We start from the raw sequence: 27,822 nt of genomic DNA, 5'->3' as shown, positions 1-27,822 counted from the left end.
AATCCCTCTGCTCACCTAAGGGGTCGAGAAAATGCAATAGCGTATGCGTCCCCGAAGGAGTCACCCTTCCTGAGGACGTCAATCGGGTGTTGTCCCTTGGACCCAAGATTGTTAGGCACTTCGAAGACTCCGCATAAGCTACTTTCCATGTTACGACGTGTATCTCGCCTATACGACAAACAGGACTCTGGCTGGTGCACCTGCGATGGCGTTGACGTCCTATTGTGCTGCAAGCCTCGCCCTTCAAAAGTCGGTGTTGATCGTGTCGGGTCCTACTTAGATGAACAGTCGCTTTGCGTCATCCCCTCTGACAAAGAGGGCGGTTTTGCGGTCTTTCCCCACGGTGTATTCAATGAAAAAGCCAATCATGCCGTAAGAGAACTGTTTAAATCTCGAAGAAATGTTTCACATCCCAAACTTAAGGCTTAACATAAAAAAATTTGTCTCAAGCTCAATGTCGAAATAGTAGCCGTTAGCATCGAAAAAAGTATGCGCCTCTTTCTAGAAGTAGATTTCAGCGCAAAAACGCATAAGCTGGCGTACCCGTAAGGGTAATCATTTTCTAAACAGGACACTTGGCAGAAGTCAATCGCTGTGTTATAACAGAAAAACTAAATATGTCGACGATAAATTACCCATTTCTAGTAAGTAGTTCAGAGGAAGTGTTAAGTGCTGTCAAATCGCTTTCTGACAAGAGCCTTCTTTGTTTCTCAATCGATGTGAAAGACCTTTATTACTCTTTACACCTTCATAACCTCCTTAGCATAGTCGAAGATTCCATCCATCAGTTCGGCGCTCTGTCATTTCAGAACGAATCCGGTTTGTCGGTCAGCGGTTTTTAGAGTTGCTAAACTTTTATCTCCGCTCCGCTTTCATAAACTGGCAAGGCGCTGCTTATATTCAGAAACAGGGAATATGCATTTGGTCTTATCTGGCCCTGTACTTAGTGACCTGTAACTGGCACATCATGAAATGAGCCGCAAAGAGCGGCTTAACATCCACATGTGGTGAAAATCTTTCGATTTGTTGACGATTTCCTTTTTCTGCTAGAGTGTACGCCATCGCACTTGGAGCAGTTTGAATCCGGTATTTTAACTAATGCACTAGAGTTTTGTTCACCGCCGCTATTGACCAACGAAATGCCAACTGACAACGAGACCCGCTTTTTTGATATCTGTTTTAAATTCCTGGACAACCACGTGTGTTGGAGCTATTCACCTCGCGCTAACAAACCTCCAGTCCCCTACACATCTGGCCATTCTAAACTCGTTAAAAGCGGCCTTACTAATTTATGCTTGACGAATGCTCCTGAAAAAGCATGCCCCCACTCATCAAAAAGAGCTTTCACGAACTCGCAAGGTTCATGAAGCAGGCTACCCAGCTGATACTTGTGTTTCTGTCGCCGAAGGCGTACTCAACAAGAAGCCTCAGAAACGTCAACGTCCGTGCCTTAAGAAAGAAAAAAGAAGGAAAGAAAGAGAAAGAGAAAGAAAGAAAGAAAAGAAGAAAGAAAGGAGGAAGGAAAGAAAGGAAGGAATAAAGAAAGAAAGAAAAAGAAAGAAAGGAAGAAAGGAAGAAAGAAAGAAAGAAAGAAAGAAAGAAAGGAGGAAGGAAAGAAAGGAAGGAATAAAGAAAGAAAGAAAAAGGAAGAAAGGAAGAAAGAAAGAAAGAAAGGGAGAAAGAAAGGAAGAAAGAAAGGAAGAAAGAAAGAAAGAAAGAAAGAAAGAAAGGAGGAAGGAAAGAAAGGAAGGAATAAAGAAAGAAAGAAAAAGAAAGAAAGGAAGAAAGGAAGAAAGAAAGAAAGAAGGAAAGAAAGGAAGAAAGAAAGAAAGAAAGAAAGGAAGAAAGAAAGAAAGGAAGAAAGAAAGAAAGGAAGAAAGAAAGCAGGAAGGAAAGAAAGGAAGGAATAAAGAAAGAAAGAAAAAGAAAGAAAGGAAGAAAGAAAGAAAGAAAGAAAGAAAGAAAGAAAGAAAGAAAGAAAGGAAGGAAGGAAGAAAGAAAAGAAGAAAAAAAAGAAAGGAAGGAAGAAAGAAAGAAAGGAGGAAGGAAAGAAAGGAAGGAATAAAGAAAGAAAGAAAAAGAAAGAAAGGAAGAAAGAAAGAAAGAAAGAAAGAAGGAAAGAAAGAAAGAAAAAAAGAAAGAAAGAAAGAAAGAAAGAAAGAAAGAAAGAAAGAAAGAAAGAAAGAAAGAAAGAAAGAAAGAAAGAAAGAAAGGAAGAAAGAAAGGCAAAATTGCCGTTAAATCCTTACATTCATTGCCTGTCCCACAGCCTCAAGAAAATTGGGACAAAAGCTAATGATCGTGTCGCTTTTTCTGCCCCTGAAAAACGAACTCCGCTGTCCAGAAAGCTTTGCCTGCCGATAAACGTCCCCAAAATCTGCAGTGCACCACTGACAACAGCAAGAAATTCGTGAAATGCGCTGACGACATTGTTTATGACATCCCACTCTTGTGGTAAGCGGTATGTTGGTCAGCCTGGTCGTTGCTTGAATGAGAGGCTTCGCGAACGCAAAAATGACCTGAGAGCTTTTACTGGCAGTAATCTGGTTTTGCACTGTAAGGAGTGTGATTGTGTGACATTTCTGGACAAGTGCTCGATCGTTGCCAGACACCGGGATCAGTTGACGGGATCAGTTTCATTACGTTTTCCGGGCGCATGCGCCTGTTAGTCCTCACGGGTCACGTTCATCTTGGTCGCCTAGGTTTCTGTCCGTCGGATGTTAGCGCCTGTGTTGTGTGCGTCTTTCTTTGTCCCTTGTCCCGTTTGTGTGTCCTTTGTCCCCTCACATGCTATGCAACAACATTACAGACTCGCCCAAGTTTCTGCCGCTTGTGCAACGTTCGCATAGACGCAGCTATGTCAATGCAGGTACAGGGGACCGGCCATCTAGTTTTGTCGACGGCCTTTCTTCCTATACCTACCTCCTCTGCTCGCCCGTACGCAGTCTTTTTCAGTAACAGGAGTGTTTTCGCAATGAGAGAAGCACTGTCTCTGTTAATTGTGGGCACAGTCTGCTTCTAAACAAAGTGGTAATTAAGCAGACTACGAATTGGTCGGTACACGCACTCGCGCATTTGAAGGAGAGGGCAGGTGAGGGAAGGATGTTTATGTCCAAGCTCTCTCACTACGTTAACTCTTAAGCACCATGACCAGAATCTGCTTAACTGTTTTTCCATCCATCTCAGTTCTCGATTCCTATATGTCCTAACAACGTCACTTCCGCATCATCTAGAAAAACTCCGGTGCTCTCTTCTGTTCATACGCAAGAACACAACTTCATACTCAAACAAACCCTAACTTTTGCCAAACTATGCCGCACTGGTATATCCATCATGTTTATAATCATGACTGCAGGTGACGCAATCTTTTTTTAACTGGTACAGAAATACAGCTTAACTTTATAGAGGATAGTAGAATGAGCAAGGGAACAAACTCCAATGGCATCTTTGTCGAAATCAAGAATAAAAAATGGGTATGGGCAGGGCATGTAATGCAAAGCAAGACAACCAATGGTCCATTAAGGTAAAGGAGTGGTTTACAAGAGAAGGCAAGCGCATCAGGTGGCGGGAAAAGTTTTCGGGCATAGGTTGTCCGCAGATGGCACAGGAGAAGATTAATCGCATGGATTTACGATAGGCTTTTGTCCTGCAGTGGGCGTAGTCAGGCTGAAGATGATGACAACCGGGATAAAATGTGCTCCGTCTAGAAAGGCAGGCGAAAGCTATGATATAAAAGCAGCCTGTAGCCTCGTAATAAACACAATTTATTTTCAATGCGACACAAAATCAGCAGGTGAACGTGCTGTCCTGCCCAGCGATCAAATCAGCGTGAAAAACACGACCCAAGAGCTAGAAAGGCTACGGTCTATACGGATGCGTCGCAATCATATCGCATAGGTCTCAACTTGGAGCACACGTATGCGCTCCAATGTTGCTGCAGGGACCGACGCTCTATATCTAATTGTTCAAAATGAGCTGCCAGTGGTCGCGGCACTGGTGGCTCTGGCAGGCGTGGTCGTCCCGCTCCTGAGACGAGGACGCACGAGTCGATAGAATGCAGGCCACCACCTGAGCAATCTGCAGCCCGGAAGCCAAGCAAGCCACTGCCGAGATCAGAGCGGCCCTTACTCCAAGTGGGATTGTTTCGGGAGATACAGCCTCCTCGGCCTAGAAAACAAAAGCGATAGTTAGTAACAGCCACGTCTCAATTACTTTGAAAATTTGCACCAGAACAAGAAACAAACATATAGAGGAAGCAGCGCACGAGACAAACGCTCGTCCTTTTAGGGGAGTGGTTCAATAGTACTACTCCATACGCTGCAGATATAAATTTTACGCAGAATTATAACAGCCAAATAAAAAAATATTCTACCAGCCCCAAGCCTTTCTACATCTTGTTTAGCGAAGGATCCAGAAAGTGGGCGCAGAAAAGCAGTTACATCCTGTTCCCTAAACATGGAACACTTTGGGCTCATGAGGTGTCGGAACAATTTTTAACCCGAATGTTCTGTTTATTTGCATATTGTGTAATAAAACTGCTAGCAACTTCTGTCGTCAGTTAGCTACCACGAGTCCTCGTCGTCCTGTAACATTTATTCAGTGTCAAAACCCCATACAATTTCACTCCCCAGGGATAAAGTGTATATTTTACTGATCTTCATTAGCCCAAAAAGACGCCGACACATTTGAAGAGTGCAGTAAAACCACTAATCTGCCCCTCGGTTGCGTGCGTGTCTTTGTCCGCTAGTCCGTATGCCTCAAATATCTTCATGCACAATTTTTGTTCTTCGTAAAAAATAACAGCTGTGGTTTAACCCGGCTGAACTTAGTAAGTGCAAGGTTAGACATTTTTTAGCTTTGATTCGACACTATTGTATATCAATGGCTTGGCTCGGGCGACCACGATGCAACTTCCAAGCACTAGTTCCGGCACGTTGCTCATCCATGGCTTTGTGTGAAGATAAGCACACGCCACACGGTTTTATATAGCGAACGGTGCGTCAGGCGATTTCCGGCAGTTGCAAGAATGCCGTCGGCTTCGCATGCGAAGCTGTGGCGAGCCGTCGCGGAGGATGAGTGGTTATGGCGCTCGGCTGCTGGCCCGAAAGACGCGGGTTCGATCCCGGCCGCGGCGGTCGAATTTCGATGGAAGCGAAATTCTAGAGGCCCGTGTACTGTGCGATGTCAGTGCACGTTAAAGAACCCCGGGTGGTCGAAATTTCCGGAGCCCTTCACTACGGCGTCCCTCATAGCCTGAGTCGCTTTGTGGCGTTAAACACCCATAAATCAAATCAAGCAGCTGTGGCGAGGCGCAGCCAGTCATGCGATTCTACAGGTGCAAGTTGAGCAAGCGCTATCGGCTCAACGCGCGCAGCTGTGGCTAGGCTTGGCGAGTCACGTGGCATGACGTCAGAGCCAAGCCTTCGCTCCTCCTGGTTTGAAGGTCAAATTTTATAACCACATGACCTTCAGCTTTGTACGGGAGAAGTAGAACTTTCGCTCTAAAATTGACTCATTGGCTGTTGGTGGCTACATTTAAGATTGTTCTTTGGCAAAATACGCCTTTATTACTAAGAAAATTATACTGTGGACACTTGTGCGCACACCAAAGTTTAGTGAAAAACTTATGAGCCGCTATATTGTTCCCTACATAGAACTTGCGCGCACCATTTAGAGGTGAATGGCGGTATAGCCTAGATTCAGATATCTGCATAAAATATCTCTTTTCACTTGATCACATTTTTCTTGTCAAAATGGCAGGTGGAATTTGATTTCCTTGCACTTTCAAGTCCATAAAAGCTCTATTTTTTTAAAACACCTCAAAAATTATTTGACATTCAAACGCGGTACTCCAACGATACATGCCAACTTGAATTTGTCCTCAGTGTTCATTTGCAATGTGGGCAAAAAAATTGCATACTTGTAAAATGCGTAAGCATAGGCAAGCTTTTTTGTTTACACCTTTGATGAGCTCCCACGTCGACGTCACTAAGCTGTCACGTGCCACTAAAGCTAGGCTACTGCAGACGCTGCTCGTAAGGCGCTTACTTTAATCTCCACGAGAAACTCGTACGCCATGGCTCACAGAACGACGTTTTCGAAGAGCAGTCCTTCGATCTACCGCCAATACCCTTAAGTCAGTGGAGATACGGATACATACTAATGAAGCGGATGTGGGCGCATACTCAACGCCTCCACATGAATAATTCAGAAACCAGACCACATAAAAAAACAGAAGAGTGGCTTCAAGCTTCTTCAGGCTGGTTTTTTACCGATTCCGTAAGAAATCTCAATGCAAAGGTGCCTACTTTTTTACGTCCGCACTTCAAAACTTCAGAGCAACTTCATGCGGAGGTGTCGAAGGTACAAGGAAATAATTTCTGTTCATCCTTCCGCTCAATTCATCACGGCCAGTTAGCTCTTTTTGGTGTGGTGCTCGGGGGAGGGAGAAGTTAATCACGAGTAATGAGACTATAGGCATGCCAGACAACATATACGGCAGACACTGCGGCGAGAAGGCAGAATTGAAGCTGGCAGCCACGGAAGCTCACTCATTTGGTCTCCGTGTTTCTTACCCGCCGTGAAGGCCGCGGCGACTTCGTGGTGGTTCCTCCTCTGCCCGCCTTGACCTTGCAGTGATATGGGCGGAAGGCGGAGCCGCGGTCGGCCTGGGTCGAGGAGGGGACGTCCGCGGTCGTTGGGCCATGGAGGAAGTGTGCTGCACGTGCTGACTGTGGCGTCTCTCCTTGGCTCCCACCTGTGCGAAGCCACGGAGGTAAAGCGTGGAGGAGGTCCTTCTAACCACGTTTGGTAGCATCAGAGGCCTAAGCTTGCGCAGGTGTTCATCCAAAACAGGTGACACGGAAGAACAAAAAGCCACTGCTTCAACACGTCTGGAAATGATTTTTAAAGAAAATATGTTTTACTTGTCAACATCATAAGATCTTGGAAAGTGTTGGGACGTTGCAGGAATGGTGTCCGAAGCTTTAGGGTTTACTGTTTATAATGGCCATAATGCTGCGGGTTCGAATCACGTGATCTGAGACATCGACGGGCTCAGGTAAGTACGCCATGCAATCGGTCAGCAGAGCAGCGGTTGGCTATCATTAGACGTTTCCATAATGAATGCCACCACCGCAATCAAAAATGCGGATCGGGTGTTACCCGCCGCGGTGGCTCAGTGTTTAGGGCACTCGGCTACGGATCCGAAGCCGACTGCAGCAGCTGCGTTTCGATGGAGGCGAAACGCTAAGGCGCCCGTGTGCAGTGCGATGTCAGTGCACGTTAAAGATCCCCAGGTGGTCGAAATTATTCCGGAGCCCTCCACCACGGCACCTCTTTCTTCCTTTCTTCTTTTACTCCCTCATTTATCCCTTCCCTTACGGCGCGGTTCAGGTGTCCACCGATATGTGACAGATACTGCGCCATTTCCTTTGCCCAAAAACTAATTCATTTTTTTTTCATTTTAAGTTCCCGGATTCGAACCAGACCGCGGTGACGGCGCTTCGACGGAAGCGAAACGCTAAGGCGCCCATATGCCGTGCACGTTAAAGATCCCAGTGGGTCGAAATTATTCTGGAGCCCTCCACTACGGCACCTCTTTCTTTCTTTGTCCCTTCGTTATCTCTTCCTTTAAGGCGCCATTCCAGGTGTCCGCCGATATGAAAGACAAATATTGCGCCATTTCCTTTCCATAAAAACCTTATCAATTTTTATTTTTTTGGGTGTTCTTAGGAGTGCGGCCTGCGCTCTAGCTCTGATCTCAGTGCATTAACCGTTATCACTTGACAAGCACTTCTAGTTCCGTTTCGTCGCCAGCACATGACATGATGTTCCACATTTAAAAAAAAATTGATGTGTATTAGCTAAACTAATCTAGGATATACAGAGCGATACATGTCAGCGTTCACTCTGCTCATTGGCGTTGGCGTTGACAATGTTTTAGACGGCGATGGCTTTGAGCAAAGGAGGGGCGCATAACTGGCTCCCTGGATATGCGGACGCCTGATTCGTGCTTTGATACATGTGGCGGTGGTGAGGAAAATGTGTGGCCTGAATGCATTAGCGCTGACAGCGTTGTGGCTGACATGCGGCAATGCAGCAGTAGCTGGCCGCAGCGTTAATATGGTGATCAATCTCTCGCGATCAACCGTTAATTGCATGCCACCTGCCAGGGTGGCAGGGAGGGCGCGTTGCCTCTCCAGTGTGCGGAACGCAATCAATGCAGGCTTTTGCAGTTGGACACCAACGCCACGTATATGAAAGCGAGATTGAGGTTTCCGCTTACCCACGGAGCCGGTTGCGCGCCTTTTCTTTCGTGAAAATGAACGGCCTTTGCAAAGTTGTCAACAACAATGAACTCTATGAGCGCCATCGTCTCACTTGTTTTGTTTGGTTTCTGAGGAAAGGAAATGGCAGAGTAACCGTCTCGGATATCCCGGTGGACACCCGAAACCGCGCCGTAAAGGAAGGGACATGCGCTCCCCATTTTTCAACCATCCCGGACCGCCAAACCCCATCGGGCCATCAACCCCTGGTTGGATCTGATGCCACTCGAGACCTGGACCACCTGACCTCCTGGTCCCGGAGCCGGAACCAGGAGCCGTGGGACTGTTCGCAGAGCCGCTCCCGGAGCCTGAACCAGGGGTCGAGGGACTGTTCACGGGACCGTTCACGGAGCCGATCACGGTCATTCCAGCCACTGCCACCCCCAGCCACCAAGGGCGGGCAGCAGCAGCAGCAGCAGCAGCAGCAGCAGCAGCAGAAGAAACAAGAACCTACCCGCAAGAACAGCGGCGCGAAGGTGAGCTGGGGAGCAGGCCCTCCTAAATCACTTTTTGCGCACTCAGGTAACTGTAACCAGAAAAACAATGCCAACAAACGCGAGAAGCAGTTAGAGGAAGAAAATAGGGCGCTTAAACACTGGCTAGAAGCCGGTCGCAAAATGATAGACGAACAAGGTTAGGAAAATCGAGGAGCTTGTGAGAGCAATTCAGGGCCTAAGGTCAGGTAGCCCTCCTAAGCCGCCGCAACCACATAACCAATCAACAGCACGCCCCGAAGACCTCGCCAAATTCATGGCAGAGATGAGGCAAAAATTCCAAACAATAGAGCAACGCATAGAGATGCAGAACGCAGAGACTCGCAATCAACGCAAGCAGAAACATACAGAAGGCGTCAAAGACAAATTTAACATGCGACGCCCAACGCTAGAAAACAACATCGACACCAACTTAGAAAATTAATCATGGCCAGCACAAATAAAGGCAGGTAAAGAAACGAAAGACTATAAATCTGGCAATGGAATTGCAGAGGCTACTGAAGAAAACAGACTTTTACAGCAGTATATTAACACACAATTTACACCACCCGACGACATTGCACTAAAAGAAACGGGAATTACGCCAACACTCCAGGGCTACATGTACTACGAAAACCCGGAGAAGGGAAGAACGGCAAATCTTAGTCAGTAAAGCCCTCATCGCCATAGCACACAACAAGGTTGCCGACACGGATGTTGAGCACGTAATTACCGAAATTCTACCGAAGAAGAAAAGGAAAGGAGGCAGCACCTTTATCGTAAACGTGTACAGTTCCCCGAAACAAAAGAAGGCAAAATTCATCCAGCTCTTCCGCGGAGTAAATAAGCTAGCCAAAGACAATGCGCTAGTAATCGTGGGAGATTTCAATGCCAGAGACCACAGCCGGGGATACAAGGACTCGGAGAAGAAAGGAAGGGACATCAAAGAGGCGTCAGAAAACACCACCTGCAAGCTCATTACGGACGCAGACACTCCCACTAGAATAGGCAACAGTGTCAGCACCGACACCTGCCCCGATCTCACGTATGTGCAGAGAACGAGGCATGCAACGTGGGAAAACCTGTTTGAGAATCTGGGCAGCGACCATTATATCATCAAGACTCAAATCAGTTCGGACAACATAAAGCGTCGAATAGGAGTAACAAGAATAACGGATTGTAACGCCTTCCGAGAAGCATGCGACGGACACCCGACAGAAGGGGTCCGGTCGATAGAAGAATGGAGAAACATGCTAAAGGAAAGGCAGCGCAAGCACACCAAGGAATTAGAATGAACAGAACAGACGTCAGAGGTAGACTCCAGACTGCTCAAGCTATGGGGGACAAGAAGGGGACTAACCAAAAGGTGGAAGAGGCACAGATACAATAGAAAACTCAAAATAAAGATCGCGGACATCACGAGGAAAGCGGAAGAGTACTCTATCCATTTGGTAAGATCGAACTGGCAACAATTTAGCCACTCCCTAAGTGGAACCCTGAGCACCGCAAAAAGATGACGTATACTCAAGGCCCACCTCGACACGACCACAATAAAGTCGGAAAACAACAAGGCCATAATATACTGGTCCACCAATTCCAAGGACCAGACTGGGAACTCTTGGAAGAAGTGAGAATCAAGTGATTCGGAGCAAGTAACCTAGCAACTTACACGGAGCGCTACAAAGTGGAGGAAAACGCGGACCTGGATAGATCGACCCATCACCCGAGAAGTCTATGCAACGATCAGGAATACAACCAGGAGCACGGCAGCGGGCGCACACAGAATAAACAACGCGCTCATCCGCAATCTCAGTGTTGAGCTAGTTGCCGAATTAACCGATTACCTCAATACACAATGGAACAAAGACAACGTCCCAGAAGAATGAGAACATGCGGAGCTAGTTATGATTCCGAAGCCGGGAAAGAATTTACACGTCGAAGATCTCAGGCCGATCTCACAAACTTCGTGCCTAGGCAAACTATACGAGAGAGTGGTGACACTGAGACTGCAAAACTACATGGAAGGAAATGAACTGTATCCCGATAGCATCTTGGGCTTCAGTACCAAACTATCAACGCAAGACGTTCTTCTCCAAATCAAGGACGAAGTGCTCAACAATATCCCCCACAACGGGAAACACATCATAATGGCATTAGACAAAGAGAGCCTTTGAGAACGTCAGCCAGGAAGCCATCCTCACAGGAATGGACAACGTGAACTGTGGAAGAAGGACTCACGGCTACGCAAAGCCTTCCTTTCGAACCGCACCGCATCCATAGGCCTGGGATGAATCCGATCCGAAAAGTTCCACACACCAAAAGAACTCCGCAAGGATCAGTGATCTCCTCCATCCTCTTTAATATCACCATGATTGCGTTAGCCAAGCAGCTAAAAGAGATTGACGGCGTACAGCGCGCCATGTACGCCGACGATATCACTGTGTGGGTGAACGAAGACTCGCTCAGTGAAAAGGAAGAAAAACTGCAGACAGCAGCTACCTGCGTAGAAACTACGTCAAGGCAAGAGGCCTCGCCTGCTCAACGGAGAAATTCGAGCTCCTAAGAGTCTGGAGAGGCAAGCAGAATCGTACAGTTCCCACTAACGCGGAGCTGAGGCTCAACGTCTGCCCCGAGGGAAAACCCATACAAGAGAAAACGCTCATCAGGATTTTAGGAATGTGGATACAGTCCAACCAATACGACTCCCACACCTTAAACCTGCTGAAAACAGCAACCGTCCAAGTAGCCCGCATGATCACCAGAATCTCGATCAAGTGGCATGGAATGCGGGAGGGCGATATGCTAAAGCTGGTCAGTAGTCTAGTGGTGAGCAGAATAGTGTATAGCCTCCCCTACTATTTTTGCATCAAAAGTGACTACAGCAAGCGGACACGATCCTAAGGAAAGCGTGCAAAAAAGCGCTCCGCCTACCCCAAACAGCATCGACCGAACAACTGCTCGCCCTGGGGCTACACAACATCTTTGAAGAGGTGAGGAAGCCCAACTAAACTCCCAGCTACAAAGGCTAAAGCAAACCCCAACGGGCAGAGAGCTCCTAAAGAGGGGCGGCTACGAAGACTCAATTCAGGAGATACGAAGAACTGAAGCGATACCGGACGAGTACCGCAGTACACTGAAGGTCGCACCGGTACCCAAGAATATGGACCTAAATCTGCACAAAGCACGCAGAGAAGCTAGGGCAATATACTACAACAAACAATGGCAACGACCAGGGACAATGTGGTATACACGGATGCTGCTGTATATAGCAGAACCAGGGTACAGACGAAAAACATGGCCGTAGCAGCGGTGATCAACTCAGATCTAGAAGCAATCACCAGCGCATCGATCAAGGACTGCACGCTAGTCGAGGCCGAAGAGGCAGCAGTAGCTCTAGCGGCGGCGAGGGCTACCGAGCCAACAGGTCCTTAACAATACTGACTCACAAACAGCATGCCGTAACTGTGCAAATGGCACAATCAGTCACAAAGCACTCCGCATTCTCTGCTCGAGCGACACGCAGCAAAGGAACAAAAAGCAAATACAGCACATTATAGTGTGGATACCAAGGCATACCGAGATGCGGGGTAACCGAGAGGCCGGTAGGATAGCTCGAGGACACACTAACCGAGCGTCCAACTCATTCGACCTCGAGGAACCCAGTCCGGTACCCCAGAGCTCTTCAGAAATATTGAACTATTACAAGAGAGTGAGAAAGAAATATCCACCACCGCGTAAGGAATTGAGCAGAGAAGACGCAGTACCATGGCGATTACTGCAAACGGGCGCGTTCCCAAATCTGAACATACTTAGTAAAGTCTATCCCACACAATACGGGCGACACATGCCCGTGGTGTGGAGAAAAGCCAACTCTATATCATACAACATGTGCACGTCAGGAAAATGACAATTCCTAGCATAGAAAACCCGAGTGCGGAGCAGTGGGAGGGGATGCTCTCCAGAGACCACCTGAATGTCCAACGTGGACTAGAATGAACAGCTCGCTTGACATCCTTCCTCAGCAGAGCCCTCGACTAAGGAAACCGACCTGTTGAAGAATGTGGAAGACTCCGTCTGAAGATGGAAGAAACCACCTAAAGACCGCGTAGACTACTTCTGCTAGAGCACAAATAAATGTTTTTCCTCCTCCCCTCTTCCGGAATCCAACCTGACTAGGGAAGGTTTGCTGTATGGAATGAGAAACCGTAGGGCTAGTTAGCCTACACTGAGCTACACTTCGTGCGAGCTCGTGTAGGCGGGTGGAAAGCGGGGCTAAAGATATGACGTAAAGGCGCTGCACTCGTCTGCACGAGCGTCAGCAAATTGCGTGATATGCAGCGCCGTCATCAGCGGGAGCAATCATCTCTGAACTTTTGAGCCGCCATAATTGATTATAAAATGAACTAAACAAATATATATACTGCAAAACGTTTTTGCATGGCGTTTACTAGGGTAGAAAAATGCAAAGGACGTTTTTGTTTCCCCTCAAATGGAGCGCAACACACAAACTTCTACCGTCTGCTCTGCGGATGCATGGAGCGTACCACGGCCGCAGTTGTCGCTAAATTTCTTGCACAGTAAGTTCATCCTCGGAAGGAGGGTCGACGACTAGTTCCTCGTGGGAGATACAATGCATCCATGCTTCTCTCGTGACTTGAGGAAAAGCGTTCTACGCCGCGTTGAACCTAGCGTTCCGCGGCATATATCATTTTTCATTTTCATTTTTATTTCCTTAAAAACCCCCTGTAGGGGGTTTTCCTTAACGGTAGGGTTAACATGAGGAAGCAAAACATTTTTTTTTCATGATGACAGGTGGGATGTGTGAAAGGGCACCAGCATGATGAAAAAAGGCAGATTCGATATTTGTACCGTTGCACAGCTGCCCAGCCATATGGGGTGCGACTTTCGAAGCGTGTTCCTCTGCTCTCAGCCAGCGGCATGATCGACCGCTCTTAGGCGCCGCCGTATTAATACACAGACATGGTAGACGATACTGTCAGCGTAGAGATCTTCGCACTGACATACATAGATACGTAATGGCGATGTACGCTAATTACTGACAGTTTTCACGGAGGTCGCTCTGCGCCGATAGCAAACGAACGAACGCGGCTTACCTAAACGCGAATTAGCGTTCAGCAGACTAAAGTACGCACTTTCAGTCGTGTAAGCAGATTTTATCTTCGTAGAAGGTAAGACTGCCTCTGTATTCGTCGCGTGGGTGCACCGCCATAATGCTGCCGTCGTCCAGGCCGACGAACTTAGACTTGTCAGGCTGCGCTGCAACCGCACGCGCCACGCATTTACAGTCAGAAAATGGCGTTGTGCGTTTCAAACTCTCGCCTTCTTTTTCCGTCTGCTAGCCTACCTCTCCAAAGAAACCGGTGTAGGAAGTCTCGTTCTCGTGCTACACAACATGTAAAAGAAAGCGTTCGTCTAGGAGAGTGGAGCCACACTTTTCCTACACTGGCGAAAAAAATGGAGCCTTGCTATACACTGGTTACATTAGTGTAGCTAGTTTAGGCAAAAACAAAATGGTTCTCGCATCACACCACCCGCAACGATGTACCGAGAACAGCAGCGTCACAGTTTTAATACAAAAATTGGTTTCCGAGGAAAGGAAATGGCGTAGTAAGTCACATTTCGTTGGACGCCTACACCGCGCCTTAAGAGAAGAGGTGAAGTCTATGGAATGAAATAATAATAATAATAATAATTGGTTTTTGGTGGAAAGGAAATGGCGCAGTATCTGTCTCATATATCGTTGGACACCTGAACCGCGCCGTAAGGGAAGGGATAAAGGAGGGAGTGAAAGAAGAGAGGAACAAATAGGTCCGTAGTGGAGGGCTCCGGAATAATTTCGACCACCTGGGGATCTTTAACGTGCACTGACATCGCACAGCACACGGACGCCTTAGCGTTTTTCCTCCATAAAAACGCCGCCGCTGCGGTCGGGTTCGAAATAAAAATGGGTTTTTTGGGGGAAAGGAAATGGCACAGTATCTGTCTCACATCTCGACGGACACCTGAACCGTGTCGTAAGGGATAGGATAAAGAAGGGATTGAGAGAATAAACTAACAAATATGTACCAGAATAATTTTGACAATCTGGGGATCTGTAACGTGCACTGACATCGCTCAGCACACGGGCGCTTGCGCGTTTCGCTTCCATCGAAACGCGGCCGCCGCGGTGGCGTCTTTGAAGGCGTACGTATCTACAATTGAAGGTGCATGTGGCGTTTCATCGAAGGCAATCTACTTTCCATCGAACGCACACCAGAACGCATCGAAAGCGCACCAGCGTTCCATCGAGCGATGCCCGCGTTGCAAGACGGCCGCGGCGTTCGAGCTCATCTGGACGTCACCAACCGGCATGGTGTAGAACTATAAGAGGACGCTGGAAATCTACTGGCTTGCCCTGTTTGGGGACGGTTGTAGTGTGCTTTCTTGAGTGCACCTGCCGCGACACAGGGGAAAAAACGCGACAGTACATATGTCGTCGGTTCGAATCCCCACATGTCGCAATCTAGTCTCTAACATGACTAGCACATGCAAGCTATATGCAAAGAGAAATTGTATATGACACCACCCGGAACGCTGCACGACAAACGGTTGCAAATAATTTTGCACGAATGCAGTTTTGACTACTGGCGCCACATTAGTCAGCCAGTGGATGGTAATATAAGGCGAACCAAATGCAAATGATTGTCTGAAATTGCGCCGCTAGACTTGCTCTGTGCGTCCTATGGCCGCTTGATGACGTCAAATTATTTTTCTTGCCATCTTTGGTATTCCCTGTACCATCTCTAAGTACAAACATTAACACACGACGCCGGCTTTTTTCATTATTGGCCTAGCAAGGCTTTTTGCCTTAAAAGAATGTAGCACACTAGCATTGCGTTTAGCCTCTGTTGTAATGTTGGCTTGATCTGTCGACGGGAGGTTGAAAACATATCTGGCATCGTACTGTCGCAAATTGTGCGCGCTTCTTCGTAGTGCCAAAGAAAGCACTTACCGGGTCCAGGATGCGGCGCTGGTTGTGTGGCGCTGTCGCTTGGCTGACCGCGGGCTGATTCGGACGGAGGCGGCCTGCTCTCGGACGCCCACGCAGTCCCCATGCGTTCCACGATGTCGGGCCCGAAAACTCGAACTCCTCGCTGGACTGCAGTGAAGCCTCGGCCTGTTCGCCCAGCGTGGTTGCTCTCGAGCTGCCTTCCGCAGTCTTCGTCGTATTCCGTTCGCCGGTCTTCGACGAAGGACGGCCGTACCTTGTGCGCTGGCCAGCTTGATGATGGTGATGATGATGGCCTCTGGCTGAATGGCACGTACCCACGGTGGGGGATTGGCCAGCTTGCGTCCAGCCACGTGGCTTCATTGTTCTTTTCCTCTTCTTCGTTGCGCGCGGCTCGCAGTCTTCGTTCCTGCTAACCAGGTGTCGAATGGCGCGTGATTTGCACGAGAGACACAGGAATAAACGAGTGTACGGCACTATTTTCCCGAGACCACCGGGCTTGGAAGGTGTACAGCTACCACAGTCCGCTCTCGCCTTCACCAACGAAGTAGCCTTAAGAGTTAAACGTCACTGGGCTCTCCACTAGAGCCTGCATAAGTGCACTAGTTCCTGCTTAAACAATGTTAAAAATACTCATTTTTCTCTTCTTGTGAATGTTAATTAGCGATATCGTCCGTTTGAGCAGTGGCAACTACGCAGCGTTATTAATTCTCATCGAAAATACGTTGTGAGGGCACAAAACCTTATCATCAAAAAGGTGATTGTTGTGCTGGACACGCAAGGCAGAGACTGTCATATACCTTCCAAATCTGGAGGCGTAAAGAGGAGGAATGCGGTACTCTGGAAAAATGGGCAGTGGCTTAGCTCCGCTGTGCAAGGGTATACGTAGCGGGAGATACGTTTCCCTGGCTGAGCTCGATGTTGCCACTGTATGTTTAGCAATGAGAGACATATCCGCTTGATATGCCCGGGTCGCAGATGCACTTTCGGAAACTCGAATGGTGTGATCAGTTACACGACGGGCTTTCACATCCTCTACGTTTGGTTGCTGTTCACTGACGCCTTCCATAGGCTCCATCTCGGCGGTTATGCGGCGCCTATTACGCTCGGCAGTCCGGCGTCTCAGTTTGGCAAGGCGTTCTTCACTCTGTTCGGGCGTCTCCGCTGCTCTCTTCGCCTTCTGACGCTCATTCTATCTTTGTTGAGTAGCCAACAACCAGGCGACAACCTCAAGATCGGAAGAGTTAATGTTCTCTTGTCTATTCCGCCGTTTACCAGCGGCTGGGCTCTCCTTCTGGGCATTCACATCAAGCTTTGCGATACAGCCGCCGATTACATCTCCGTTTTTCATACGCAATGTTCCGCATGCGACGACGCGCGGATAGGGTGATGAACGTGGTGGGATGTCATACGAAACGGCGGCGGCGGCGAGCCACGCGGTGTGACGTCATGACAGATGGTGCCGCGAGCGCGCAAAGCACAGTAACCGTCTCACTCAGGTGCTTCAGTATCGATGGCAGATTCCGGGGCTAGCAAAAATCTTTTCCTCCCTTTTGACTATTACTTTAACAAAAAACCACTACCACCACCACATATCTCGGTGGACACCCGGACCGCGTCATAAAGGAAAGGATACAGGAGGGAGGAATAATAATAATAATAATAATTGGTTTTGGGGAAAGGAAGTGGCGCAGTATCTGTCTCATATATCGTTGGAGACCCGAACCGCGCCGTAAGGGAAGGGATAAAGGAGGGAGTGAAAGAACAAAGGAAGAGGAGGTGCCGTAGTGGAGGGCTCCGGAATAATTTCGACCGCCTGGGGATCTTTAACGTGCATTGACATCGCACAGCACACGGGTGCCTTAGCGTTTTGCCTCCATAAAAACGCAGCCGCCGCGGTCGCGTTCGAACCCGGGAACTCCGGATCAGTAGCCGAGCGCCCTAACCACTGAGCCACCGCTGCGGATGGCGGAACACTCAGTTCAAATCATACCCAGTCTACAACACCGTTTCCACACTCCGCTGCTGGGTACTAATTTAAGTCTGCTTACATGGACGAATGCGAAAGTATGTGTTTTGAGGAAGCGAAAAAGTTTAAGGAAAGGAAAGGTCACAGTAGCTCTCAGGTCTCGACATCTCGGTGGACACCTCAAGAGCGCCTTAAAGCATGCAGCTGAAAGTGAATATGTCATTGGTCCGAACACCTGTCGCAAGACAGCCTCCAACTTTACTAAAAAACGGAAGGTGGTGGTGGTAGTGGTTTTATTAAAAAAATAGCAAAAAGGAAGGAAAAGATTTTTGCTAGCCCCGGCACCTGCCATCGATACTGAAGCACCTGAGCTGCGGCAGCGGAAATAAAGGATAGCAGGCAGAATGGAGAAATGAAATGAAAGAGGTGAGGGGACAGAAAGAGAGGATAGAGGGAGAAGTAATATGTACAAACTATTTGCACAATAAGAAATGTGTCCAGGTTGTGCGCGCGATTAGTTCATTTTAGAGGAATTAAATCACACATGCGCACAGCACTGTGTTGGTTACAACTGGAGTGGGGCGCCCAGTTATTAATCGTTCAAGGTAGAACTCGCGGAGCGTTCGGTCACTGCGTGTAACTAACTGACGGAGAACAGACGGGACGTCAAGCCCGTGTGTTCGAGGAATGCACAGAGGCTCACCAAAGTTCGCTCACGAGTGCGCGCACTGCCCTGCGGCCACAATAGCGTCTTGATGGAGTCTGGTAGTATGCCCTGCGCCCTATACGCCGCGAGCATATCGCGACGAGCATCGGCGAACGCGGCACAGTGAAGGAGCAGGTGTTCTAGTGTTTCCACTGCACCGCATCCGTCACACACATCACTCGTCGCGATTCCGTGACGCACCCGTCGTTCCCCGGGCCACACGCAGCCAATGCGCGCGAGGAGGATCATTGCACGTTGTGACCGTGTAAGTGCGCGACAGCCGGTGACACTGTCGATGCGCTCACCTCGCGCAATGCGCTGGTCGGGGTGCTGCTTCCGGAGATGGTCATGGATGGCCGCACGCACGTCCTCCAGAGCAAGGGGCAGATCGCTGGCAGGTAGTTGGTGTACAGCGGTCGCGAGGTCGTCAGTTTCTTCGCTGCCTGCGATGCCGCAGTGACCGGGCACCCACTGTGCACGCACGGCACAACCTCTCTGCCCGAGGCGCTCGATGCGCGAGCGAATTTCCCGCACTAGTGAGGTACCGCGGCCGTTAGATTGCAGGCGGCTGAGGGCGGCGCGGGAGTCGCACAGCAGAGCACTCCTGGGCGGCGGAGGGCCGAGGGTGAGCAGCAGGTCCAGCCCGAGCCGGATCCACATCAACTCCGCCGTGGTGGAGGAGCCCAGGAATGCTGCGTATTGCTGGCTGTGCAGTCGCAGGGCGGGGATGGTGGCCGCCTCAGCAAGGGAGCAGCTGTCGCGGGCCACTGAGCCGTCGGTGTACACGAGGAGAAGGTCCAGGAGCTCCTCGTGTATGACGGCTCTGGCCAACTGCTGCACAGCACATAGCGGCGTGTTCCGCTTTCCGCGATGCCGACGATCTCTCGCTGTACCTCCGAGGCAGCAGGCCAGGGCGCGCAGGAGCCGTAGGGGGGTGGGCCTTGTGTCAATTGCTCATATTGGAGCAGCGCTGCGCCCATTCGTGAGCGCGGGTACGAGCGCATACGCTGCGCCAGCGAACCGCCGTCCGGTGCGTGGTGAAGCCGGGCGATGTCATTCAGTGCCCAGTGCGCTGCTTGGAGCTCAAGTGGCCACGCTCCTGCCTCGGCCAACGTTGCGGCGCACTGCCAGTTTTTGGGCAAGCCTAGGCACACGCGCAGGGACTTGCGGTGCTGAAGCTCGAGTTTCTTCCAGCACGGCTTGCGCACCGTGACGCGCGGCAGCGCATAGAGCACCGCCCCCAAAGCTGCGGTATTGTATAGACGCAGCGCGGCTTGCTGGGAGATGCCCTGGCCTCGAGCAGTGAGCTTCTGCACGGCGGCGGTGATCCTCTTCATCTGCAGACAGGCCTTGGTCGCCGCGGGGCGGAAGGAAAGGCGCCAGTCGATGTCCAGGCCAAGGTACCGCACCGATTTACGCCAAGGAATCTGTATGCAAAAAAACTGCTATGACACCACCGAGAATGCTGCGTGACGAACGGTTTCTCAAAATTCGAAGGACAGCCTGGGCGACACCGTGATGGGCAGCATGATGGATATCTCTATTGGTTATTGGAACCATGTAATTCATAAAGTGAAAAGTATCAAATACCTCGGAGTCATTTATGATCCTTCAGATTACTGGCGGGCCAACATAGTGTTTATCACTACGAAAGGAGTCCGAGCGGTTGGCATACTGCGCAGGCTGACCAACATCGTTCATGAGAAGGCACTCCCTTCTGATGATTTGGGGCGTTAAACCCTCACAAACGAAACAGAAAACGAGAAGATAATCCTCAAAAAGCATAAGAAAGACGCGGTTCACAGCATCCGTCATCACCCTTTTAATTGTGGAAGCTAATCTTCCTGTTATTTTGGGTCACGTACCTTTCCTTGGTCGTAATCTTAAAACTGGCATCATTTAGTGTGGCCTTCGCATGACGCCGAAACTGAGCAAGCGAACATAATTGGTGGTAAGTCGGGGCGCTCAGTGCGCGCAGGCCAGTGGGTGTGTCTTATGCGCCCTAGCACTCATGCATATTAAGTCGTGTCACTCCGTGGCGCACGTGTAACGTGACATTTAACGCGCTAGCGTTAAGGAGCTCGTGTTGCAAAAAAGCCGGTGTCGTCGGCGTCGGCCGTGAGCGAAAAATTCATTCTCCTCCTCCTCCTCGCAATGTGCGCCACTACCCCAACAGATAGCACGCGACAGCAGCGCAAGGAAAGGAAAGGATGCCTGTCACACATTTCGGTGGTCAACCCGGACCCCGCCGCAAGGGAAAGAAAATGAAATGAAAAGTGGTTTTAACGAATGGAATTGAGGCCTGTCTCAAATATCTCTGTGAACACCCAAACTGCGCCATAAGGAAAGGAAAATCAAATGAAAATTGAGTTTAAGGAAAGTAAGTGACGCGGCTGACATATCTCTCGTTCGGGCGCAGTGTGGCTGTGTGGGCACGCAGGAATCACGCGGTGAGCGGCGAACAACGCAGCGCACATCCAAAGCGCGTTCACCACGAAGCTTGCGGCTTGCTGCCCGTTCGTTCGGCACGGAAGCTATGCTTGTGTTCGTGGCATAGGTATTGTCGAGAACGATGTGCCGACGAACTACGACTGCAACTTGACTCCCTCGCGTTTCGGCTAGGCGCCTGGCAGCGCTTCTACCTGTTGGCCGCTCCGCTCGTCCGTTTCACCGTACGCAGCAGAGCGATTTGTCTAATGGGCAAGGCGTCGCGCCGAACGGTCGATGGCGTTCCGTGGGCTACCTGGCAGTGCTGCAACACGCTGTCGCGTTCCATTCTTAAAGGCGAAGTTTAAGCATCCTCCAATTTTTTTCTGTCCCGCCCTCAAATCGGGGCTCGCAGCCCGTCGCTGCACTAACCGAGACGTGGCAGGTGTGATAGAGCAAGCCACGTGGCACGTACACCTTGGAGACGCGCAAATTAATAGTGGTCGCTCAGCGCTCACCGCAGGCGCTATTATCGAACTGAGCTAGAAAAAATACGGACACTTAAGCTTCGTCTTTAAGACTGAGACGCGACAGCGTGTCGCAGCGTTGCCGATGGGTACACAGAACGCCATCGCCCGTTCGGCGCGACGCGTGGCCCGTTGGACAATTTAAGGAAATTATAATAATAATAATAATTGGTTTTTGGGGGAAAGAAAATTATGCCAGTCTCACATATCTCGTCGGACACCCGAACAGGGCCGTAAGAGAAGGAAAATGAAATTAACAATTGCTTTTAAGAAAGGAAATGACGCCTGTCACATTTCTCGTTGCACACTCGGATCGCCCCGCCGCGGTGGCTCAGTGGTTAGGGCGCTCGACTACTGATCCGGAGTTCCCGGGTTGGAACCCGACCGCGGCGGCTGCGTTTTTATGGAGGAAAAACGCTAAGGCGCCCGTGTGCTGTGCGATGTCAGTGCACGTTAAAGATCCCCAGGTGGTCGAAATTATTCCGGAGCCCTCCACTACGGCACCTTATTCTTCCTTTCCTCTTTCACTCCCTTATCCCTTCCCTTACGGCGCGGTTCAGGTGTCCAACGATATATGAGACAGATACTGCGCCATTTCCTTTCCCCAAAAAACCAATTATTATCACTCGGATCGCGCCGTTAGGGAAGGAAATATCAATAGATCGATAAATCAGTTATTCAATCGATCGATCAATCAATCAATCCATCAATCAATCAATCGATCGATCGATCAATCAATCCATCAATCAATCAATCCATCAATCAGTCCTTAACGCTATCGCGTTAAAATCACTTCCCTTACGGCGCGGTTCAGGTGTCCACCGAGATGCGCCATTTTCTCGCTCACGGCCAAAGGCGCCGGCGCCGACGACACCGGCTTTTCTGCGACACGGGCTCCTTAACGCTATCGCGTTAATATGGCCAAATTTTCCTCTCACAGCGCGTACAGTTATCGCGTTTTCGAATTTCTGGCAACTGATATGGCCAATGCTAACAGCCAGCTATGAATCTCCAATTGCAGCTAGGCGCCTAACTAGTTATCCAGCTTAACGCTTATGACAATTCGCGTTTTTTTTTTTTTTGGTGTCCGCAAATTCCCGTAATACTATGCCTGAGAAGCCTTTGCCACAAGAAGCATATTTTTGAGAATTACCCAGTCTTCCTGGAAACACCTTATTCGTTTGACTGATTTGGACTATATAAACTGCAGCCACAACCGACAAATTAGCGCCAAATGCCTTAACGAGCACTGGCTCGGAACTCAGCACCCTTTGGTTTTTCATCCTTCCCGCAGCTCCTGTTTTTTTTTTTTATTGCCTGGCTTTGGCCCATAACAATTCACCAAAAAACACTCAACAAAAAACACACAAAACGCTATGTACGTATACGACACTGTCATGGTCAGCCAGCATGGGTGTGGCTTCGTCATACTAAATTCACGAAGCATACAGGGTGGCTCTAGCCTCGAGAGCCACTCGGGAGGCTTCGCAGCGGCTTTTTGGATGGCCAGAAAGCAGTCCATTCTTTACCGAAAATAAATTCGGGCAGGTCGTGCGTCCCCCGCCGCGGTGGCTCAGTGGTTAGGGCGCTCGGCTACTGATCAGGAGTTCCGGGATTCAAACCCGACCGCGGCGGCTGCGTTTTTATGGAGGAAAAACGCTAAGGCGCCCGTGTGCTGTGCGATGTCAGCGCACGTTAAAGATCCCCAGGTGGTCGAAATTATTCCGGAGCCCTCCACTACAGCACCTTCTTCCTTTCTTCTTCCACTCCCTTCCTGATCCCTTCCCTTACGGCGCGGTTGAGGTGTCCGACGATATATGAAACTGCTACTGCGCCATTTCCTTTCCCCAAAAACCAATTATTTATTTTATAGGTCGTGCGGCTTTGTCACAATAATAGCCTGCCATTCTGGAGCGCCATATACAGTGGAGGCCCAAGAGCATTATGAGATCAAATGGTACCCCATCCTCATTGTCAGTGCTTAAATAACGAATTCTCTGCACGTCAAATGGTAGCTCTTTCTTTATTATCCTTCGTAACACATCCCAAAAATAAACCCATTCCCAGCAATGCAAAAAACATGGTCTATTTCGGGCTGTTTACAAATTAAGCAGTTCGATCCCCACGGTAAAAAGAAGTCCTTCCCTCCAAAACTTTTTAACTGGTAGTGTCCCGGTGTGCAACTTAAAAAAAGAAGGTCTTTACTCTTGGTGGCACCCGCATTTCCTTCACCCTTTTTAAAACATCAGCTCCCGGACCTCCACTGTACAAGGCCCTGTACATGGGCTCTGGGAAAACAATATCACAAAGATCATGGTACAACTTTTTCTTTTAGTTGTATACAAATAATTCCTGGAAAAACGCGCTGAAAGGAACCTAGCACTTGCTACAATCTCCTGTCTACGCCTTTGTAAAGACTCGCCGCCTACAACCGGACGCCGGTTGCTGCCATTGAATGCTTCGACGAATCCCATGGCGAATCCCCAAAACCATAATAGACAGTAGAGAGTTTTAGTTTCACGCACGTAGAGCTCTTACGGGCGACCAGTGCGCATGCGCAGAACGCAAAGGGTATGCGCGAGTCTCACGTACGTACGTGAGATTCGAATTTTTACGTTGCGGTCTTTGCGTTGCTTGCGTACGTAGCGTTGACAAACATGGCGGCGCCCTGCCCGCCCGCTTCACAGCGATAACAGCTTCGTCGCTAATCCCTCGAGGCGATATCGTGTTCTTAACTGTTGTATTCGCTTTCGATTTGCCCATTCTTACCCTCGCGTAAGGTTTCAAGCGACAAATGGCTTTTGTTTTTCAGACAGAAGGGCGATTTTTCAGCTGTTAATCCTGACGAAGTAGCGTTGGTCGTCGTCATAGCAACCGTCTCGCTATGAATGGCTTGGCTTAAAGACTTGTCTTGGATGATTTAGGCTACAACCAGTGTCTGTGTTTCTTAGTAGATGGCGCTAGGCGTAACGCAACGCGTGTTTCGCGTACGTGTAACTATAAGGGTCTCCAACGACCTGCGTGCAGGCTACGTAGACTTCTCACGTTTGCGTATGTGAACCCTCTACGTACGTGAAACTAAAGCTCTCTACTCTCTAATCCGAATCTCACGTACGTACGTGAGACTCGCTCATACCCTTTGCGTTCTGCGCATGCGCACTGGTCAGCCGTAAGAGCTCTACGTACGTGAAGCCTCTACGTACGTGAAACTAAAGCTCTCTAATGAAATTTGGGTTACGTGGCTGTAGAGCCAGCAATCTTAAATGTTCGCATTAGATGTGACGTCAGCAATCACAGACTCTGCTTCAACGGTGATGTGTGCTTTGAAGGGGTTTTGACAGCGTTAAAAATAGAATGGACACTCTTCTAAGCTATGATGAACTGCTGCTGCTTCAAACTGCATACGAATTCTTAGGTTCAGGCGGGAACTATAATAATTAGATCATTCACAACCTATTCCTATAATACGACTTTAAACGGAATAGTTGTGCTTACTTTTAAATGATTTTTCTTTTTGCTGAACTAGCTCACAACCTTCAAATGCAGTGTAGAATCTAAGGCGTGTAAAAGGTAATGCCATTCAGCTGTGCTAAAATCACTGTATTAAGTGAGTCTACGCCCTCCGCTCTCTCTAGAAGGTACGGTATATGCAGATTTCACAGTACAAAACATGCAGATTTCACAGATAAGTTGAGAAAAGAATAGCCCAAACCTCGATGCCTATGGGGACTAATCAAACTTTGACGCGTCCAGTTCGTTTCTCCTGTTTCGTGTTCTGTAATAAAGTTTTTCTTCTGTCCCTTTCTGTATAATCTTCATGTACGAAAACATTTATAGGTCGTTTGTAAATGTTGTTATTAACGCTTTGTGTTGCATTCCCTTAACCTATACTTTTTCATATTTCTTCTAATTTGATGGCACCACCCGCTTGGTCTTGCTTCCTGGGGTGCATTATTTATACATAAATAATTCCATTTCTCCCACCACGACTCATAAGGATTGTTCGAGAAGCAGGTTAGTTGGACGAAACACGTAAGCACTATTTAAAGAGTAAATGGCTGAAAGCGCAATGAAACTAGATACCATAGTTGAAGCTTGGGGAGCTCTTTTGAGCGCACTGTTTGGTTTATTAAGTTCGGAGTGCAAGCACAATGAAGACAATGGAAATTCACAGTTGTTGGTTCCGCGCTAGTCCCCAATCAAGGCACGCGAAGCGGTATTGACACGTTTAATATAACCGGCAGCAAGAAAGTTTTGATTAAATCTGAAGCTCCTCGCTTCCAGCAAACGAATGAAATGGGAGCAACAAAGACAATTCCACTCTTTTGAGAGGTTTCTTTTCGGATGTCGTGGTGCCGGAAGCTAGCCTCCGAAAAGCACCGTTCCAGTTTGCTACGAACGTCAAAAGGATAGTGAAGAACAGTCACTGTTCACAAACCGGAATACCGAACTACACACGCAAGTTTGGCGTCGATGCGAGAAAGGAATTGCGGAGATTCATGATTCACAAAGACAACCAAGCCTTACTTCTGTCAACGCTTGTGGAACGTCCGCATGGAAGCAGCTATGCCATTGTCAAACCGGATCAGCCGTCTAGTTTTGTCGGCGGCCTTTTTTTTTATATCTACCTCCTCTCCTCGCCCGTACGCAGTCTTTTTCAGTAACAGGGGTGTTTTCGCAATGAGAGAAGCAATGTCTCATTTAAGCGTAGGGACGAACTGCTTCTAAACAAATTGGCAAGAAAGCAGACTACGATTTCGTCGGTATACACGCACGCGCGCATTTGGAGAAAGGGGCAGGTGATGGGAGGATGTTTATGTGCAAGTTTTCTCACTACGTTAAGTCTGAAGCAGCATGAACAGAATCGGGTTCTAAAACTGTTTTTTGTATCCATCTCAGCTCTCGATTCTTATATGCCCCGAGAACATCACTTCTGCATCTTCCAGAAAAGCTCCAGTGCTCTCTTCTGTTCTGTCATAGGCAAGAACACAACTTTATTCTAAAAAAACCCTAACTTTGGCCAAAATATACAGCGCTGGTGTATCCATCTAGTTTATAAACATGACTTCAGGTGACGAAATCTTTTTTTAACTAGTACTACAGGTATCCAGATAAACTTCAAGAAGGAGAGTAGAATGAGCAAGGGAACAAATTCCAATGATATCTTTGTCGAAATCAAGAAGAAAAAATGGGTTTGGGCAGGGCATGTAATGCAAAGCAAGACAACCATTGGTCCATTAAGGTAACGGAGTCGATTCCAAGAGGAGGCTCGCGTAGCAGGGGGCGGCAAAAGGTTCGGCGGGCGGATGAGATTAAGAAGTTTGTGGGCACAGGGTGTCCGCAGATACCAGAGGAGAGGACTAATCGTATGGATTTTCGATAGGCCTTTCTCCTGCAGTGGGTGTAGTCAGGTTGATGATGACAACAGGAATACAATGTGCTCCGCCTAGAAAGGCAAGCGACAGCTATGATCTACAAGCAGCCTGTAGCTTCGTAATAAACACAATTTATTTTCAATGCGGCACAAAATCAGCACGTGAACGTGCTGTCGTGCCCAGCGACCAAAATCAGCCGGAAAACCACGACGCAAGAGCGAGATAGGCGATGGTCTAAGCGCATGCGTCAGAATCATACAGCACCGATCTCTACTTGGAGCACACGTATGCGCTCCAAATTCGCTGCAGGGATCGACGCTCTATTACTAATGGTCCCAAATGAGCTTCCAGTGGTCGCGGCACTGGTGGCTCTGGCAGGCGTGGTCGTCCCGCTCCTGAGACGAGGACGCACGAGTCGATAGAATGCAGGCCACCACCTGAGCAATCTGCAGCCCGGAAGCCAAGCAAGCCACTGCCGAGATCAGAGCGGCCCTTACTCCAAGTGGGATTGTTTCGGGAGATGCAGCCTCTCCGGCCTAGAAAACAAAAGCGAGAGTTAGTAACAGCCACGTCTCGATAGCTTTGAAAATTCCGTAAGAAACGAAGATATAGAACAAGCAGCGTACAAGACAACCGCTGCTCCTTTCACACCAATATCCAATAGGACCAGTGCAAACCGCAGCAGGTATAAATTTTATGCAGAATTAAAACAAACTAAAAAAATATTCATTCCCACGCATTCCAACTTCTTCTTTCTCGAAAACGCCAAAAATTGGGCGGAGCTACGTATCTAGATGCTGTTCCTTGAACACAGAACACTTTGCACTCATGATGTGTCAGACCCAATTTTTAACAAAAATCTCGTTATTTGCATATTATGTGTGGAAACTGGTAGTGGCTTCTCTTGTCAGCTGTTGCTACCACGAGTCCTCGTTCTCCTGTATCATTTCTTCAGTGCCAAAAACAGATACAAGTTAACTCCATTGAAATAAAGCGTATAATTTACTGA

At 48.7% G+C, this 27,822-nt stretch overlaps 1 protein-coding gene across 1 annotated transcript; it reads right to left on the bottom strand.

Moving 5' to 3' along the window:
* Nucleotides 1-3,933: 3,933 nt before the first annotated feature.
* LOC144118740 (uncharacterized) lies at nt 3,934-16,237 on the bottom strand. The gene is made up of 3 exons (XM_077651584.1): nt 15,813-16,237; nt 6,576-6,757; nt 3,934-4,167 (listed from the first exon to the last, which is right to left on the bottom strand). The coding sequence occupies exons 1-3, from the start codon at nt 15,913-15,915 to the stop codon at nt 3,958-3,960; spliced, it is 495 nt and encodes a 164-aa protein (XP_077507710.1). The 5' UTR covers nt 15,916-16,237; the 3' UTR covers nt 3,934-3,957.
* Nucleotides 16,238-27,822: the final 11,585 nt, after the last annotated feature.

This window comes from Amblyomma americanum, chromosome 2 (assembly GCF_052857255.1).
Source record: "Amblyomma americanum isolate KBUSLIRL-KWMA chromosome 2, ASM5285725v1, whole genome shotgun sequence".
NCBI lineage: Eukaryota > Metazoa > Arthropoda > Arachnida > Ixodida > Ixodidae > Amblyomma > Amblyomma americanum.
This window is presented reverse-complemented; position numbering and strand designations above follow the sequence as displayed.

Bases quoted from the DNA above. Each gene is read 5' to 3' on its own strand.
- LOC144118740 (XM_077651584.1), bottom strand. From the start codon at position 15,915: ATGGGGACTGCGTGGGCGTCCGAGAGCAGGCCGCCTCCGTCCGAATCA. The intron at 6,758-15,812 runs GTAAGTGCTTTC...GGCTTCGCACAG, and splicing joins AGCGCCGCATCCTGGACCCG to GTGGGAGCCAAGGAGAGACG. The intron at 4,168-6,575 runs GTAAGAAACACG...TTTGTTTTCTAG, and splicing joins CGCCGCGGCCTTCACGGCGG to GCCGAGGAGGCTGTATCTCC.